The sequence below is a fragment of the Spermophilus citellus genome (assembly GCF_964194105.1).
Source record: "Spermophilus citellus genome assembly, chromosome: 18".
Taxonomy (NCBI): Eukaryota; Metazoa; Chordata; class Mammalia; order Rodentia; family Sciuridae; genus Spermophilus; species Spermophilus citellus.
Genome location: NC_138200.1, coordinates 33974094 through 33993700, shown reverse-complemented (window position 1 = coordinate 33993700; position 19607 = coordinate 33974094). Strand labels below are relative to the sequence as shown.

General features: G+C 39.3%; 1 protein-coding gene across 1 annotated transcript; it reads right to left on the bottom strand.

Annotated features, from left to right (window-relative positions):
* Positions 1-16449: 16449 nt before the first annotated feature.
* LOC308637648 (small ribosomal subunit protein uS14-like) lies at positions 16450-16742 on the bottom strand. The gene has a single exon (XM_081274233.1). The coding sequence runs from the start codon at positions 16726-16728 to the stop codon at positions 16558-16560; it is 171 nt and encodes a 56-aa protein (XP_081130359.1). The 5' UTR covers positions 16729-16742; the 3' UTR covers positions 16450-16557.
* Between the last annotated feature and the right edge of the window lie 2865 nt (positions 16743-19607).

Genomic DNA, 19607 nt, shown 5'->3' with positions numbered 1-19607 from the left:
TCAGTATAAGTCCTGCCTATCAGAAAAGTATTAATGATGGACAGTTTCACAAGAAATTTTTATCTTATATTTCTTTGTCATCCCTGTGCTTCTAATCCGATGCAAGCAACTTGGGCAAGTGTTTTAAAAGTTGAAGAAATGCAACATTATTAGTTTGCTTGTTTTTTAAAGATATAATATCTGATTGTAAAAGTTAGATTTACTTATTGTATAAACTTGGTCCAAGATGACATTTTTAACCAGCTTATGAACAATCATTGGTAATTGTATAATATAGAAAATACTTTTTCCACAAGATATTTAATTTAGGTCAGTCAAGTTGGTGATATCTGTCCATTATGCAATTATGCATTATAAATAAAATTAAAAGAAAAAATCATAAAAAAATTCATTGTAAAAAAATAGTAATAGGGCTGGGGATGTGGCTCAAGCGGTAGCGCGCTTGCCTGGCATGCGTGCAGCCCGGGTTCGATCCTCAGCACCACATACAAACAAAGATGTTGTGTCTGCCGAGATCTAAAAATTAAATATTAAAAATTCTCTTTCTCTTGCTCTCTCTTTAAAAAAAATAATTAAAAAAAATAGTAATAATAGCACAGCCATACTTAAGCATTTAAATATATATTGCTGGCTCTCCTAATGAATCTCTTTCCTGCAGACTTGGTCCGAAAAGATATTTTAGATGTCCCACAGAATTTTTTTTTAATATAGGAAACTCAGAATAAATGACAGTCTACATGGTGCCAAAACATTTGGATGAAGTGAAAAACTTTCAGTCAACTAAGTCTTATCTATACAACATCAAGAAATCTCTTTGAACCAGGCATGGTGGCACAGGCCTATAATCCAAGCTACTCTGGAGGCTGAGGCAGGAGGACCCCAAGCTTGAGGACAATACAGCAAGACCCTTCCTCAAAATAAAACAAAAAGGGCTGAGGACGAAGCTCAGTGAAAGAGTGCTTACTCAGGAGAGCAAGGCCAAAGAGGGTGGTAGTGCGTGCTTTTGGGAGTTGTTCAGAGATTGGTGCCATGCTGGAGGCCCACAGGCAAAGCCATCAGGTCACACAAACAAATGGACTACTTGGACAAATACAAGAACAAGGAGCTCAAGTACTGGCATGTCATGCTGCCCAAGGACATAGCAGAACTCCTCTCTAAAACCCATTTGATGCTGAATCTGAATGGAGGAATCTTGGCTTTCAGCAGAGTCAGGATGGGTTTATCATACAATCCCTGAACTAGAAACTCACATCTCCTTGTTCTGACAGCCACTACCCAAGAAGCCGAAGAAATGAAGCTGGCAAGCCACTTTTCAGCCTCAAGCTTTACACAGCTGTTCTTACTTGTTAACATCTTTCTAATAACATGATTATGTTGGCTTCTTGTTTTCCACTTTGATCTTTAAATGACGTTCAGTGCACTGCTTGAATGTGCTGGTAACTAGCAATAGAGCCTCCACCACCATTGCCCTGTCAGATGAGTTCTCTGGGGACCCAGCCTCAGCTGGTTGTGACCCCAGAAGCCACAGTGTGCTTATATCCAGCAGAACACACTTGGCAAATGAAGCATCTGAGAATCAGACCGCAGTTGTTACAGGGATTGTGTAAACTTGCTGTTTTGTTTTATTCTGCTGGGTGTTGTATGAAGGGTGACTTGTGGATTTATGTTTCAATGTATTGGAAACTTTCCATTTTATTTCTGAAATCTGTTCCATACTAAAACCTTGATTAAAGAGGAAGTTTTTATAATATAAAAAAAAGAAAAAGGGGGCTGGGGTTGTGGTTTAGCAGTAGAATGCTTGCCTAGTATGTGCGATGCCCTGGGTTGGATCCACAGCACCACATAAAAATAAATGAAATAAAGGTATTGCATCCATCTACAACTAAAAAATAAATATTAAAGAAAAAAAATGAGCCAGGTGCGATGGCGCACCCAACAGTTCAGGAGGCTGAGATTGGTGGATCATGTCCAAAGCCAGCCTCAGCAACAGCAAGGCACTAAGCAATTGAGTGAGACTCTATCTCTTAATAAAATACAAAATAGGGCTGGGATGTGGTTCAGCAGTTGAGTGTCCCTGAGTTCAGTCCCTGGTACTTCCCTCCAAAAAACTTGTGAGGTACTGGGTATGATCCCCAGCACACAAGAAGGAGGAAGAGGAGGAAGAAGAAGAGAAGGAGAGGGAGGAGGAGAAAGGAACCACCTGTTTGATCATTTCCTACTGTGTGTGGTTTTTCTTAATATTGATATATGATATGCCTGGTTGGCATCAAGGATATGTGTGTATCAGCTTCTGCTATGCAATCAACTTGACACCTGCACATGTCATACTGATTGGATAACATTTGGGGTGGGGTAACTTTGCTCTTCTGAACATCCCCTTCCTGAGACCCTGTCTGGGTACCCTCTGCTGATGCTGGGGACCAAAAACATGCAAGGTAATTGCCCAGTGATTGAGTCACTCTGCCACTCTTGTCTGTACAGACATATGGACATAGTAAAGGCACACTGAGGAAGGGCACAACCAAGTCTGGAATGGAGACAGTGGGGAGGTTTAAGAGGGGACTTGGCACACATCTTGAAGAAGGAAAAAGAGAAATGGCAGGTTGTATGGTCTCCAGGAACCAAATTAGCAGCCAATTGTTGCACAGCCACTTCGCACATGCTGCATGGCCTATATTGAGAGTCCTCTCTCCTTGCAAATGTGCTCTCCTCTTGAGGAAGATGTTCCTGGCAGGAGGTTTTCCCAGCACACAATGTTAACTTTCCATTCCTCCGTTTTAGCAACAGCCTTTGTCAACCTGGTAGACCAGTCTGTGCAGCCGTTCGGTGGCAGGGGTGACAAGAAGTGCCTCTCTCCCCTGTGTTATGGTGACCCATCAGTTGTCAGCTGCAGGAACTGAGGCAGCTGTCTTGTCGGCTCCGTCTGTCATCCAGCTCAGTACTCATTTTCAATTCCTTTAATCTTTCCTCCTATGTCAACCCACTAACCTTTTAATCCGACAGGCACAGACCAGGCAGAGAAGACATGCAGTGGGCCACCAATGTATGGGAGACAGGGACTGTGAGAGATTCCTGAGGGTAAAAGAGTTTCGGTGGCCTGAGTCCTTGCCCAGGAATTTGGACACTTTTTGTGTGTGGTAGAACCACCCTGCCTTAAGAATACTCGGTTTATGAAAATCTAAATTGACAAAACCAATACCACCAGGGTTGGTTTTTACTTATCCTGCTCAGCATTCAGGGAACTTCTATAATCAAGATTTATCTACTTCATCAAATCTCTTTCTTCCTTTCTGCAGGGTCACTTTTCATGTTGTTTAATTATCTCAAGTTCTCAGGGGCACTCATTCTTTTGATGCTGTGTCTGCTAATCTTCTCTAATGGTGTATCCACTCCTCATTTGAGTTCATTTAGCTCAGGCGTGTGTGTGTGTGTGTGTGTGTGTGTGTGTGTGTGTGTGTGTGAGAGAGAGAGAGAGAGAGAGAGAGAGAGAGAGAGAGAGAGAGAGCATATAGGATGCATTCTGTGAGTTCTGGTATGTGGAAATAGCCCCACACATCAGTTCTGAGTTTGGCTCTGCTAAGAGCCCCAATATTGCACATGACTGTGATTAGTTTTTATGTTAACTTATTGTCTCTGAATTGTCCCAATTAGGAAGAACAAATTTGGATTCTGTGACTTTGTATGTGCAGGATTAGGACTTTGGCTTTTCAAGGAGGTCCTGTTTTCCCAATCACAGAGTCCTGACAAAACAAAATTCCATGCTTGGGGAGGTGGACAATGTTTCTTGATTTTTCTGGATGTAGGGGTACAGCCATTCTGGACAATGGGTTAATACAGGCATCAGCTCCCACACCCTGCCACTTGAGAGTTGGAGGCTATGTCTCCTATCCATTGTGGCCAATAAACTGTTTGGGCTCATATCAAGGTCCACTATCTCCCTGGGCCACCATGGCAGCAACTTGCATGGGCACAACTCTTGTGTGAAGTCCCCTTAATGGTTGGCACCTGGGAAGTACTCAATTCTCTTTTTTCAGCTGGACCTTAGATTTCATTTTTTCCTCTTTCTTTCTTTCTTTCATAGATTTCATTTTTCCCTTTCCTTCCTTCTTTCCTTCCTTCCTTCTTTCTTTCTTTTTTAAGACAGGGTCCCAAGCTGGCCCTGAACACCTAGGCTTCAGTGACACTCCTGCTTCAGCCTCCCTAGTAGCTGGGTGTCCTAGCAGTGTATCACCATGCTTGGCTTCAACTTTTTAAAGGGAGGGGACAGTAACCATGGACTGAACTCAGGGGCACTCAACCACTGAGCTACATCCCCAGCCCTATTTTGTATTTTATTTAGAGACAGGGTCTCAATAAGTTGCTTACTGCCTTGCTTTTTCCTGAGGCTGGCTTTGAACTCACAATCCTCCTGTCTCTTCCTCCCAAGCTGCTGGGATTACAGGCATGCACCATTGTGCCCAGCTTCAACTTTTTAAAAAATATTTTAATCTACTTTTTGCAGAATGAGGGGAGTTCACATTAGTTCATTATATCATATTGTGAAACATAAACCAGGGTTAGTATTTTTTAAGAAAGATAAATCAGAATAGATATTTGCTATATTATTTTGCCTGAGAGCTAAAATGAAATGGATTATATACAAGGCATTTGTCAGAAAAAAAGAAGATGAAAATGTTATCAAATATAAGAAAAACTTAGTTTTTACCTTAATAAAATTAAGCCCTGATTTTTCACTATTGGAAATGGAGGAAGAATCTCTACCTGGGGAAGAGTAGCCAGATCCTAATATTCTAAATTGGTGTATAATGTTTATAGTTCTTTCTTAATATAAAATTAATAGCTACTCATTGTTGAAAATATGACAACACCAGATAATAAAAAAAAGTAAAACTCTCAGTTACTGGGCATTCAATAAATATAGCCTTAGTTTGTAGCATCTGCGTGCATCTGCAGGACACTTAGAATCAATTTATAGAATTTTACCATTAAGGTGTCTCCTGAAACCTCAAAGAAAGATGAAACTTTTCTGGGGGTGGAGTGGAGTGGACTCTGGCATCAGGCTGATCTGCCACTTAACTTTAGGCAAGTTAACTTCTCTGTACTTCAGTTTCCCTGTCTGTAAAACTGTAATAAAAGCAGTACCTATTTGAAATTAATAAGCTAATAAATGAAAAGTTTCAGTCACATAATAAGTGCTATACAAAGATTTGCTATTCCTCAGAAATAATTTTAAGGCTATAGTCTGCTTTTTGGAAGTTTGATAATACAAAAGAGTCATATCTGAGAACTCACTTATCTAATAGAATTTATTATGCAGGATGCTTCTTCTCTTGATCATGTGTTCTAGTAAGCTTTTTCACTGCTGTGACCAAAAATCTGAAAAGAACAACATACAGAAGGAAACGTTTATATTGGCTCATGGTTTCAGAGCTTCAGTCCATGGTCAGTCAATATCACAGCTTTGGGTCTGATGTCAGGCAGAATATCATTTTAGAAGGACTTGGCATAGAAAAGAAGCTCAGAATATATCAACCAGGAAGCAGAGAGAGAGAGAGAGCTCCAGTTGCCAGAAATAAAATATAAATCCTGAAGGCACACCCCCAGGGACCAATTTCCCCCAGCCACACCCTATCTACCCACAGTTGTTATCCAGTTAATCATATCAGTGAATTAATCCACTGATTAGGTTAAGTCTCTCATAACCTGATCATTTCACCTCTGAACATTCTTGCATTGTATCACACATAATTTTTAAAATATATTTTTAGTTGTAGATGGACACAATACCTTTATTTTATTTTATTCATTTTAGTTGTTAATGGACCTTTATTTTTTATTTATATGTGGTGCTGAGAATAGAACCCAGTGCCTCATACATTCAAGGCAAGTGTTCTACCACTGAGCCACAACCCCAGCCCCATTACCTTTATTTTATTTGTTTATTTTTTTATGTGGTGCCAGAGATCAAACCCAGTGCCTCACACATGCTAGGCAAGTGCTCTACCACTGAGCCACAACCCCAGCCCATCACATAAATTTGGGGGGACACCTCATATTCAAACCATAACACAATGTCTACTGTTCTAGAGGGACAGATTAAAAAGCATGGTTAACATGAGTATAAACTCATGTTCAGTTTAGTATAGAAACAGATGCAAAGATACAGTATAATTAGACATTCATGTGCATATATGGGTTAGTAGTCAGAAATATTTTCCCTAGTTTTGCCCGCTGAGAGGACTGCAGTAGCCATGAGTATATCCAATATCACAGCATCTGAGTGCTTAGGTTAGGTTAACTATCTTATTTCTTTCATAAAGTTATTTTGTAACTCTACTGGAAATAACCATATTACTCTTCTCCCATGTTGAAGGTCATTAGTCTTAATGTTTGTTACATACCCATCATCTTGTAGATGATTTATTATTTTATTTTTAAAAAGCAGGAAGTGGAAATCAGAATCCCTTATTTATTTGTTCTTAAAGAACAATAGAGATGATTATAAAGCAACTACAACTTTAAGGTATGATGAAAGGACTAAAAGGTCATGCTTTCTTTTCTTTTATTGCTTTAATTAATTTATTTATTTATTTTGGCACTGGGGACTGAACCCAGGGGTGCTTTGTCACTAAGCTACCTTCCCACTCCTTTTTATTTTTATTTTGAGACAGGATTCCCTAAGTTGGTGAGCCTGGCCTCAAACTTGTGATCCTCCATCCTCAACCTCCCAAGCAACTAGGATTACAGGTCTGTGCCACCATACCTGGCTCCAGATCATATTTTCTAAACTCTATTCTCCAAACAAAAGGAAACAGGAATCCTTGAAAAAAAATGGCTGATTGTGGTTAGAGTTGAGAAAGTAAGATAAGTCTGAAGATCTTGTAATGCCAGAAAGTAAGAAGTGCTAAAAAAGAAAAAAAAAAGTTGGGGAGGGGATGAAACTTTGCAAAGGGAAACAGAAGCCAACCTGAAAGAATGCCAGTGGAAAAAATTGGAAAAATCTGAGCAACAAAATAAATAAATGATAACACTGAGACATCTGAGTTTTTAGGTTAGGTTAATTACCTTATTTCTTTCATAAACTTATTTTGTAACTCTACTGGAAATAACCATATTACTCTTCTCCCATGGTTGAAGCTCATTAGTCTTAATGTTTGTTACAAACCCATCATCTTCTAGATGATTTATTACCTTATTTTTTAAAAGCAGGAAGTGGACATCAGAATCTCTTATTTATTCATTCTTAAAGAACAATAGAGATTATTATGAAGCAACTACAACTTTAAGGTATGATGAAAGGACTAATAATAAATCAACATGGCACTGCTTATTTGCCAAGATTTGGAGTGGAAATTATAAAGGGAAAAATGTAAAATTCCCATTAGCACCCTTGGAGGCAGTGCCTCTGCACTGAGTGGCTGGAATGTATTTGGGTTTTTCGAGGGCTTCTTTAACAGCTTTTGTCAAATCCTTTTCTCAAAGCAAATTCCCTCATTGCAAATTTTTGCTGTATCCAAATTCTCTGAAGAAAGGTGTCAGTAGTGCTACCAATTGGAAGGAGTTTTGATTTCTCACTCTCTTTTCTGGATTAAAAATAATTTCTCTGCTGTCTGTATCTGTTGGATGTATGCTGGCAAAAGTTGCCTATAGAGTTCTGTGGTTTCATTTGTATATCAAAAGGAGTATAAATCAAAAAGTCTGAACTAATTAGGTATGGTGGCACAAGCCTGGAATTCTAGCAACTTGGGAGGCTGAAGGAAGAGGATGGCAAGTTTGAGGCCAGCCTGGGCAATTTATCGAGATCCTTGGCAATTTAGCAAGACCCTGTCTCAAAATGAAAAAAAACAACATAAAAAGGACTAGAGATGTAGCTCAGTGGTAAAGTGCTCCTGGGTTCAATCCCTAGAACAAAAAAAAAAAAAAAAAAAAAAAAAAAAACCACCAAAAACTAGAATTTGCAACCTGGCAACCCCCAGATCAAATCTGACATATAAGTTTTTTGGGTAGGTCCCATAGAATTAAAAATAAATAAATAAATAAAAATTAAGGGCTGGGGATATGGCTCTAGTGGTAGGTAGCATGCTCGCCTGGCATGCGTGCGGCCCGGGTTCGATCCTCAGCACCACATACAGACAAAGATGTTGTGTTCGCCAAATACTGAAAAATAAATATTAAAAAATTCTCTCTCTCTCTCCCTCTCTCTCACTCTTTAAAAAAAATTAAACAAGTTCAAATAAAAATCTGGATATCCATATTCTCTTGAAATAGTAGTTCTGGCAATACAGGGCCCATATTTTCACATGGCTACAATTAGTTGGGTCTGAAAGGGGGCTTCCTAATTGAACTAACAGGAGTCCTCCTCAATGCAGCAATGCTCTTCAATCCAAATTGTATGACACCTAGTTTGCCCTGTCCATGCCTCTGCAGCTCATTTGATTTCCAAGTCATGATGTAGAATATCAAATACTTTCTTGGTCTAAATGATTTTCTTCAAAGTGTCATACAAATGAGAAAAAATAAAGATAGAAAGCAAAAGAAACCCTGTACAAACTTTGTATAAACTAGCTTCAAATCATGATTTTGCCAGGAGTGGTAGCACACACCTTAACCCCAGCAACTTGGGAGGCTGAGGCAGGAGAACTGCAAATTTGAGGCCAGCCTCAGCAACTTAGTGAGACCCTGTCTCAAAATAAAACATAAAAAGGACTGGAGATGGAACTCAATGGTAAAGCACTCCCTGGGTTCAATTCCCAGTACAAAAGAAAATGCCATGATTTTGTGCATTTTTAGAATAAAGTAAAAAAAAAAAAGATCAACAATACTTTATCAGAAGTGGATCACTTTTAGAATAATACTCTCAAAGCTTTCAGCTAAAATTTGGGGTTCTTAGTAAAACACTACTCATGGCAAGAAACAAAAGTCACCTCCTAATCAGTGCCCCCATTCCTGTTGCCATGGGATTTTATGCAGTCTTGGTGACTGACTTTCAGTTACATGGTGAATGATTTTAACTTGAAGTGTGTGGTGGTTAATTTTACATGTCAACCTGACTGGATTTAGGAATGCCCAGGAACCTGTTATAGCATTATTTTCGGTGTGTCTGTACAGAGTAGACTAACATGTGAATCTGAGTGGGCTAGGTGGGGAGGATCCACCTTCGATGTGGGCAGGCACCATCCAATCTGGGGGTCAGGGAACTAACAAAGGAGGTGAATCAGTCTCTTCTCCAAGGGCTGGGATAGGTTCTTTTTTTTTTTTTTTTTTTATGAACAAAGAACAGAATTCACTGTGTTCTGGTTCAGCTGGCCAAATGCCCAGCCCCTCCTAACCCTGTGAAGTGAGATGGTAAGAAGATTTAAATAAATAGAATCCACTGGGAAATTAAATGTGGGCCAGATAGTGCATTTCTAATGGATTTTCCTTTACATGATGAAGCAGAAAGGGACTGGTTCACTGGTTAAAACTGGGTACCAGCCAGTAGTTCCCAGAGCAGAAACTGCTATAGTTTGGATCTGGAATGTTCTCCAAAAGCCCATGTGTTCAAAGTTTGTTGGAAGGTGGTAGAAATTTTTAAGAGGAGGGGCCTACTGGGATGTCTTTAGGTGTGTGAAGAAACTGGGACTTCAGTCACTTTTGTTATCTCATTCTTTTCCCTTCCAGGTCATCAAGAAGTGAACAGACTTCTTCCACAATGTGTTTCCACTGTGATATGCTAGGCTGTCACAGCCCCAAAGAAACAGGGCAACTCAATCATGGGCTGAAAATGCCCATATAAATGAATACAGACCTTTCTTTATAAATTGATTATCTTGGGTATTTGTAACAGTAATGGAAAGCTGACTAACATAAACCTAAAAGAAATTCTCAGAGATTGATAACACTGTCACAAAATAATGTCCCCTTTATCCCTTAACTTTTCACTACCCCTTTCCTCCATCTATCCCAGACTAACACAAAAGACACCTTGATTGCAGGCTGGTAGATCAGGTGAGAAGAAAAAAAGAGAGATGGAGAAAACATGATGAATAAGGATAAAGGAGACCAAGGCTATCCTGAGGACAGTATGGAAGAAAACACATTGAAACTCAAGGATCTGAGACCACAGTGGGCTTGTGATCCCCTAGGTGGGAAAGTTGCAAAACCCCAGAAAGGAAATGACTACAGAGTAGTCTCTGTGGATGTGGTCAAAGAGGGTGACAGTTACTTCTCAATCCTGAGCACAGTGACAGAAGCAGAAGAATAATCCTGATCCATTCACAACAGTGTGGACCAACCCACCACACCCGAAGGCAGATGAGGGGGAAGGATAGCTCTGTGGATACTCGGTAGGCAGCATAGAGGTCAAACCCCAAGTTCCTGGTATTATCAAGGCACTTAGAGCTAGACAAAACTGCAGAAAGGGAGGAACTCCGGCTTCCTCCAATTTGATCAACTCGGGGTCTGTGGTAGAAGTAGAGTTACAGAATAGACAAGGTTCTAGCTCCTGCACACTTCACTCGTATAGCCATTACAAAACGCAGATTGATCTGGTTTGGGCCAAAGACAACAGCACTGTGAATCTGAAATCATAAAATATTCCTGACCACACACAACCACAGTCAGTGTTTCTGAATATGAATAATGCATGGCTGAACACTACTTATTGGGAATCTGTGATTTATTTCATAATCTAAATTTAAAACCCTTTAATATGCCACCCAAGGGCTCATCTAATTTGGAAAATGAAAAAGGAAAACTAAAGAATGAGTAAGGCTACAGATAAAACAGAAATTATTGAATTTTTTTTCTAATGTGAAAGCTCTGCTTTGGCCAAGGAAGGTAAATTAATAAACTCACCTGCTTCTGGTACAATTTTTATTAAAATTTGGTGAAATTAAAGCCATACATTGAAGGTCCTTATTTGTGCATAAAATAGGAGTCTATGCACTTATATGTGCATAAAAAAATGTTTGAGATGATGCCCAAGAGACTAATAGTAACAGAAATTGCTACCTGGGGAAGAGAGAACAGGAGATGTGGAGAAAAATATAATTTTTTTAAAAATTCATGCATGTATTACTTTGATTTTAAAAGCAACATCAGGAATTAGAAAAAAAAAAAGCCAAAGCTATTTGTAAGTCAAAGCTCTAAGAGGAGTAGAGGAAGCAAATGAGCAAAAAGAGGACAGAGCGGGACACCAACACAGGAGGCACGCAGCCCCCAGAGTTCTAGTGCTGGGTTCCTGATGGTGTGTCTCAGTCCACTCAAGCTGTGATGAAAAAACTCCAGAAACCAAGCAGCTTATCAGCAATAGAAATTTGCTTCTCACAGTTCTGGGGGCTGGGGCATCTGAAATCAAGACACCAGTAGATTTGGAGTTAAATGAGAGCCGTTTCTGATTTATGGATGGCATCTTCTGGCAGTGTCCTCACATGGTGGAAAAAGTAAATGAGCTTCCTGTTTTATAAGAACACTGATCACCTCCCAAAAGGCTTAATCTTCTAATGCCATCAATTTGGGAGTTAGAATTTCAACGTAAGAATTTTGGCAGGATGCACTTAGACATAGTCATTCCTAGTGTGGGATCCCAGGGATCAAATCCTGGAAATCCTTATATTAAAAACTGATTAAGTAAACACAAGGGAACCTTTGTTCCTAGCCAACCAAAGAGCCCTGCTATACACTGTATCTGGAGTGTCCTTTAAAGGCCCACATGCTAACAGCTTGGACCCCGCCTGTAGCACCATTGGGAAGTGGTGAGACCTTTAAGAGGTGGGGCCTAGCTGGAGGAAGTTAGGATATCAGTGGTGTAACCTTTAAGAGGTTATTGACATCTTCCTTTCTCTCTCTCTCTGCTTCCTGGCTACCATGAGATGATAGCTTTTTTCTATCACAGGCTCCACACCTTGATGTTCCACCTTGTTATAGGCCCTAAAATAACAGAGTCAAGTGACCATGGACTGAAACCTCAGAACTATGAGCCAAAATAAATCTTTCCTCTTTTTAAGTTGATGATGTCAGGAATTTTGTCATAACAATGCAAAGCTGATTGATACAAGCTCTAACTGCAATCAAGATCTTTTGTGAAAGAAGGCGCATTTGAGAACAAAATGTCTAGACCAGTCACTTCCATCCAGCTCATCTACTTTTCCCATTAGCAATGAAAAGAGTTTGGTTCACACTTTTTAAAATCTGTGTTTTTACCTTTACGGCTGGGCAACAGAGATGTCTCTTGTTTGCCTTCTCTTGGCAACAGGTCTTATGGTTTGGTTGTGAGGGGTCCCCTCAAAGCTCGTGTGTTATTGCAGGACTATTCATAAGTGTGATGATTAGATTGTGAGAGCTGTAACCTAATCTGTCCACCCTCCTTTGAACAGACTAACTGAGTGGTAACTGTAGGCAGGTGGGCTGTTGCTAGAGGAGGTGGATCACTGAAGGCATGCCCTGGAAGGATTGATCTTCCCTATAGCCCCTTCCCCTCTTTCTTTCTCTGCTTCCTGGCTACCTTGAGTGAAAAAGTACTCCTCCACCACGCCCTTCTGCCTCAACATCTTGTCTCAGCTTGGACCCAGAGCAGTGGAGTCAGCCAACATGAACTGAACCTGTGAAACCATGAACCAAAGTAAACATTTCCTCCTCTAAGTTGTTCTTGTCACATTTTTTGATCACCACAATGAAAAGCTAACATAGCAAATACAGTCTGTTTTGCAGATCTTCATAGTTATTAATATTAGGGTACATTTTATGTATTAATATATTTGAGAGGTTGGCAGACATTTTCTGTAAAAGATCAAATATTAAATCCTTTAGGCAGTATAATCCTTTGGTCTCTGTCACAACGACTTAACTCTGATGATATGTAAATAAATAGTCATGGCTATATTCCAATAAAACTTTATTTACAAAAACAGACTGTATTTGGCCTATAGATTGTAATTTGCTAACCTCTGGTATATTTTATTATAAACACAATATAAATCCCCCCAAATGACAGCAAGAATCAGATTCATAAGAAACTAATGGACTATCAATGGCTAAATGTAGGCTTTGGAATATTAAAGTACATTATCTGAAAACCTCATCACAGTCACTTTTGGATGGTCATTGAAATCCTTAAATACATACCAAGCTTTTTGAACTAGAAGAATGTATTTATACAGATGATTTTGGATATATGTAATATGTCTCCACATCAGCCATAATGGGTGGATTGTTTGCATCAAGTGTTTCTACCTGGTTAGTTCTAGAACATTTTGCTCTTTCCTCTTTTTGCCATTCTTCGTCAGTGTTCTTGCTCAGCCACTGTTTTGCTCCATAGGCCATTCCATATCTCCTCTACATTTCTTCTAGGGTTTCTGCTGAGAGCCATAGCCAAGTAGGAATGAAGCATGGCATTTTTGGTTGAAAGGTGACGCCAGCAAGCCATTGAGATGATAATGATTATGTTAAGATGTGCATTCAATTGGAGATTAGACCCCTGCTGTCCGCCTCAGCCTGCTACTTTGGAGCTCTCGACTCCTGGAGAGTTCCCATTGGTTGGGGAAGTGCGGTAGGAGAGAATTCCGGAGGAGGGATTTCCTGTTGGTGGAGTGTGTCCCGGGAGAAGACCGCATGCGTGGCATTCCTGGGAGTTTGGGAAATAAAGTTTGTTCCTGCTTGAGTGGCTCGTGATTTTGTGCCCAGCCAGACTGCGGCAGGTTTCTAAGAGTTCTTACATGACATTCTATTTTTTTTTTTTGTAACTTCTTAACATTTCTAAACCTTTTATAAAAATCATAAAATCTCAGAATACATCACTTACAAATGCTCTTTTAAACTATATTAATTACATAATCAATATTTATTAAGCATCAAAAATTGTTCCAAGGAATTAACCTGCATTGATATTCTCTTGAGAAGTTCTACATGGTTTCCCCATTTCATAAACAGGGGAACCAAGAAATGGAACACCTAGGTCACATGGCTAGTAAATGGTGCTGGGCTTTGAACTCTGGAGCCTGGGCTCCAGAGCCCTTGTAATAACCGCTGTGCTGTGCTGCCTGTGCTTTGCCTGGCTACACTGCAGCAGGCAGAGTTCCAAGATGCCCTCAAGATTCCCCCCATTTTTGTACACACATGTGAATGAGCTTGTGAATATGGTGTGATATCACACCCAATGATTAAGTTTCTTTACATAGCAAGAGGGCTTCTGCAGATACAGGTGCTCCTCAACTTACAATGGGGTTATATCCCAATAAGCCCACGGTGAATTGAAAATATTGCTTGGAAATATGGTAAGTAGAAAATGAATTTAATCTACCTTACCTATGAAATATTATAGCTCTACCTCACACATGGAAGAATATTTTTTTAAAGATAGAGTGAGTGAGAGAGAGAGAATTTTTTAATATTTATTTTTTAGTTTTTGGCGGACACAACATCTTTGTTTGTACGTGGTGCTGAGGATCGAACCCGGGCCGCACACATGCCAGGAGAGCGCGCTACTGCTTGAGCCACATCCCCAGCCCTGGAAGAATATTTTAACAGCAGCTTGCAGTTGGAAAAATCATAGAACAAAAACATTTTATAATAAAGTGGTTTTTTGTTTGTTTGTTTTCTGAAGTTCTTTTTTCTGGTACTAGGGATTGAACCTAGGGATGCTTAACCACTGAGCCACATCCTTAGTGGCCACCCCCTCCCCTTTTTTAAAAAATTTGAAATAGGTTCTCACTAAGTTGCTTAGGGCCTTGCTAAGTTGCTGAGACTGGCCTCAAACTTGTGATCCCCCTGCTTCAGCCTCCCAAGTTGCTGGGATTACAGGCATGCACTACTATGTCTGGCTTCTTAAGTGTTGAACATCTCATGTAGCTTATTGAACACTGTACTGAAAGTGAAAAACAAAATGATAATGTGGCACAGAAGAAACATGGGTGTTTTTATATATGATGGTATTTGAAACATAAGATGCAATATCCAGTGAGCTAGGATTGTAGCTCTGTGGTAGAGTACTTACCTAGCATGTGTGAGACACTGGGTTCAATTCTCAGCACCACATATAAATAAATAAAAGTCTATCAACAACTAAATTTTTTTTTTTGAAAAAAGGATGCAATATCCAAAACCCACTTACAAATGCAGTACACCATACAATATCAGTTGTTACCCTTCTAATTGTGTGATTGCCTGGGAGTTGATGCTTCTGTCATTATTCAGTTTACTGCATGTTGCTATCCCATGAAAAGGTCAAAATGCAAAAAGTACAGGTTTCACTTAATGCATATTGCTTTCACACCATTGCAAAGTCAAAAACGTGTAAGTTGGAGAACTATAAAGGAGGTCATCCATATAATAGTTGACTTTGAGTTAATCAAAAGTGAAAATATCCTAGGTGAACATGACCTAATCAAGTGACCAACTGAAAGTACTGAACCCTTTTTGAGGTGAGAGTTTTAAAGTGTGAGAGAAGACCATATTGCAAGTACTTCAGCGTGACCTCTGGGACCTGAAAATGATCCCCAGTCAATAGTTAGCAAGACCATGGGACCTCAATTCTACAGTTACAAGGATGAGGTCTGGCAACAGCCTGAAGGATCTTCAGAGGGGATCCTCCCTTGATTGAGCCTCCAGATGAAGATAGCTTCCTGACACTGTTTCAGCTGTGTGAGACCCTGAGCAGAAAAACCAGATGCACTGTGCCCTGCTTCCTGAGCTACAGAACAAGCTGTTAAATTTGTGGTAATTTGTTGTGCAGCCTTAAAAAAAATAATTATTGAGTTCACGAAGTGATGAAAAACATAAATTTTAGATTTAAATTAAGAATCCTTTAAGAAATGTACACTTTTTAAAACAGAAAATGTTAGTCAAAAGTCTTAATTGGTAGTAACTATTAGGAAATGGAGAAAGCAGTAAAGAAAGGGGGACATTCTGGAGGGCAGAGATGCAGAGTTATTACTTCCAGCATTAATGGTTACAAAATAGCATAGATAGCTTCCAACTAGATGATTGAAATCATCCTGAGTGGGCCTGACCTAATCAGGTGAATCCATAAAAGGTACTAAACAGACCCAGTTGAACTTGGAGAAATTCACACACACTTTCCTCATACAGTGTCACTGCCTTTTATTTCAGGGTTTATCACACATGTGAGTCAAAAAAAAAAATATCCCTCTGACTTCATTGCCCCTGAACACAACTGGATCCTTCTTATGCCTGTCATCACTTGATGACTTAGAACCCCTCTCTGCCTTTATTCATTTACTGTTTTCATCCATCAAACACATAATAGATATTTATCAAATGATTATAAGAAATTGGAAGTGAACCAGAAACTTCTTAAAAAAAATAATTAGGGAAATTCCCTTATGGAAAGTCAAATGACTTCCTCCAGTGTTATTACTTTATGCTTTTAGACATTCTGCTAAGATTTCTCCAAATAAAATATCCCACATGAGCACAAATTAAAGCAAAACTCATGTCTTGACAGCTTCTCTATTTTTTTTTTTTTGGAAGTTTTTTAGAACTTTTATTTTATGTACAAAGAGTGAGCATGTTCTCCTTCACTGGATGGCTGTCTTGGGTAATCCATTCAAGGACGATCACTTAGTCCAACTTAATGAAGCCTGCATCCTCCGCGTACTGACAGAAACACTGCCGGCACATGTTGAGGCCGTATTTCCAGATCAGACCGTGCCCGTTTGAACACAGGCGGCAAGAGCGAGAACCCTGGCCAAATTTTTGCAGGTGGCTCCAATAGAGCTGTTGGTGACCCATCTTGCTTTCAAGGGTGCAACTTGACAGCTTCTCTACTTTGGCCAATTGAATCAATAGTCACAGGCATGGTGGGTTCTCAGATTCACTCTATCAGCATCCCTGCAATTCACAGTAGTTTAAGTAAGCAAAATCCCAATGCAAAAGCCACAAAGGAAAAGAGAAAGAGACTTGACCACATAAAGCTTCTAAACGTGAAAAAATTAAAAGAGACTGGGGATATAGCTTAGTGGTAGAGTATTTGCCTAGTATGTGCAAAGCCCTGGGTTTGATTCCCAGTACCTCCTCTCCTTGGCCCCCGCCACACATACAACCATTACCACCACCACCACTACCATCATCATAACAGAAACAAAATGAAAAGGGAAGCAATAAACAGAGAAAGAAACTGAATGTATCTGAACACACTTTGGGGTGAATACTTTAATTATGTATGAAAGCTTTTTAGAATCTATAAAAAAAAAAAAAAACTAAGGGAGCCAGGCATGTTGGTACACACCTATAATCCCGGTGACAATGGAAGCTGAGGCAAAAGGATCTCAAGGATCTGCTTAAGCAACTTAGTAAGGCCCTGTCTCAAAATAAAAAATAAAAAGGATTATGATGTAGATCAGTGGTAGAATGCTTGCCTAGCATGTACAAGGCTCTGGGTTCAGTTTCCAACAATGAAAAAAAAAAAACAGTTACATTAAAACAATAAAATGCCATTTTCACTTACCAAATTAATCAAGATTTGAAAAACATATATACTACCAAGTGTCCCTGGGGTTCTGGGAAATGGCATCTTTCTATACTGCTAGTGGTGGCATAAATCATCCCACTTATAAGAACAATCTGGTGAAACTTAAATTTTTTTATTATTTATTTTTTAGTTTTCGGTGGACACAACATCTTTTATTTTATTTTTAATGTGGTGCTGAGGATCGAACCCAGTGTCCCGCACATGCCAGGCGAGCACGCTACCGCTTGAGCCACATCCCCAGCCCCTTAAATTTTAAGTTAGAACGTATTTTAACTCTTGGAGTCATTACTAGACATTTATCCTAAGGAAATAATCATGTATATGTACAAATATTTGAATAAAATGATGTTTATAATAGTACTAACTATACTAGGAAAATAAACACAAAAGCAATAAAGAATTTGTTAAATAAATGATGGATTATCCCTATAAGGAAACATAACCCAAAAAAACAAAACAAGTGGGCTGGGGTTGTAGCTCAGTGGTAGAGCACTCACCTAATATGTGTGGGGCCCTGGGTTTGATCCTCAGCACCACATAAAGATAAATAAGTAAAGGTATTGTGTACATCTACAACTAAAAAATATTAAAAAAAAAAAAACAAGGAAACACATCCTGTGTTCAGATATGGGAAGAGTTCCAAAGTATATTAAGTTCAAAAAAGGAAAGTACAAAACAAGATTTATGGTATTTACCTTTCATAAAAAAAAAAAAAAAAAGGAGGGGCTGGGGCTGGGACTGAGCTGTAGCGCACTTGCCTCGCATGTGAGGCATTGGGTTCAATTCTCAGTACCGCATATAAATAAATAAAATAGAGATCAATTAACAACTGAAATGGATATTTTTAAAGGAAAAATCAGAATATAAATATTCTTTTTTTTAAGAATATAAATATTCTTATTTTCTTGTATATGCATAAAGAAATTTGGAAGGAATACAATGTATTAGAAGTGGGGTAGAGTAGGGTGGAGTGGGGAATCAGGGTGAGTGTGGTGTTTCATGGTGTATCTTTTCATATATTTTAAATTCTAAAATATGTAAGTGTATTGCCTGTTCAAAATAATAGAAGTATATCTATTCATACAGAAAAATATTCACTACCCATTAAGCAAAAATTCAAGCTACAAAATACAAACACAGGAGTGTGACGATGTAATTTATTTTTGGTTTCTAAAAACCTATTTGTATTTTTCAATTTTTACAAAGTAATAAATATTACTTTTATAAAACCATAGACATATGTATATATTTGGCAATACTTATGTACACTTTTACATCAGACTTCTATGAAGCTAATTTTTATTACCCTCTGAGGGAAAAAAAAAATGCAAAACAGCTTTGCTCTACAGTGGAAAAAAGGAAATGAATGAAGGCTTTGGTTGGAGTTTCCAAATAACTTTGCCAACTGCTGTGGTCGTAATATGCTCCCCTAGACTTCATGTGTTGAAACTTAAAAGACCAGCAGGGCACAGTGTTGTCTGACACCTGTTGTCCCAGTTACTTGGGAGGCTGAGGCAGGAGGATCCCAAGTTCAAGGCCTGCCTCAGCAACTTAATGAGACTTTGTTTCTAAATTAAAAATAAAAATGGCTTGGGGGTGCTGTGGTTAGCTTTGTGGTAGAATGTCCCTGGGTTCAATCCTCAGTACCAAAAAGAAAAAGCAAAATAATACTTAATAACCAATGTAACAGTATAAGAGGTAGGACCTTTGGAGGTGATTAAGTCACAAGGGCAGACTCTTCTGGATGCCCTCCTACGGCCTTTAAAATAGGGTTTGAGGGGAAAGGCTCACTCTTATCTGCTCTTCTGCCATGTGAGGATAGTTTCAGCCCCCTTTCCTTTGCCTTTACATCACTTCCACCATACAAGGATGCAGCAAGAAGACCTTCACCAGACGCCCAAATGCTGGCATCTCAGCATTGGACTTCCCAGCCTCCAGAATTGCAAGAAATGAATTTCTGTTCTTTGTAAATTACCCAGACAGCAATGTTTGTTCAGCAGTACAAACAGCCTAACATACTGACTTTCATTCTCCTTGCAGAACGCTCCACCATCAGCCCAAAAGACTATGAGGAAGCAGGATGAATGTGACAAGGGGAGCAGGGAGGGGGAGTAGCAGGGACTGACCTCAGGGATACTTG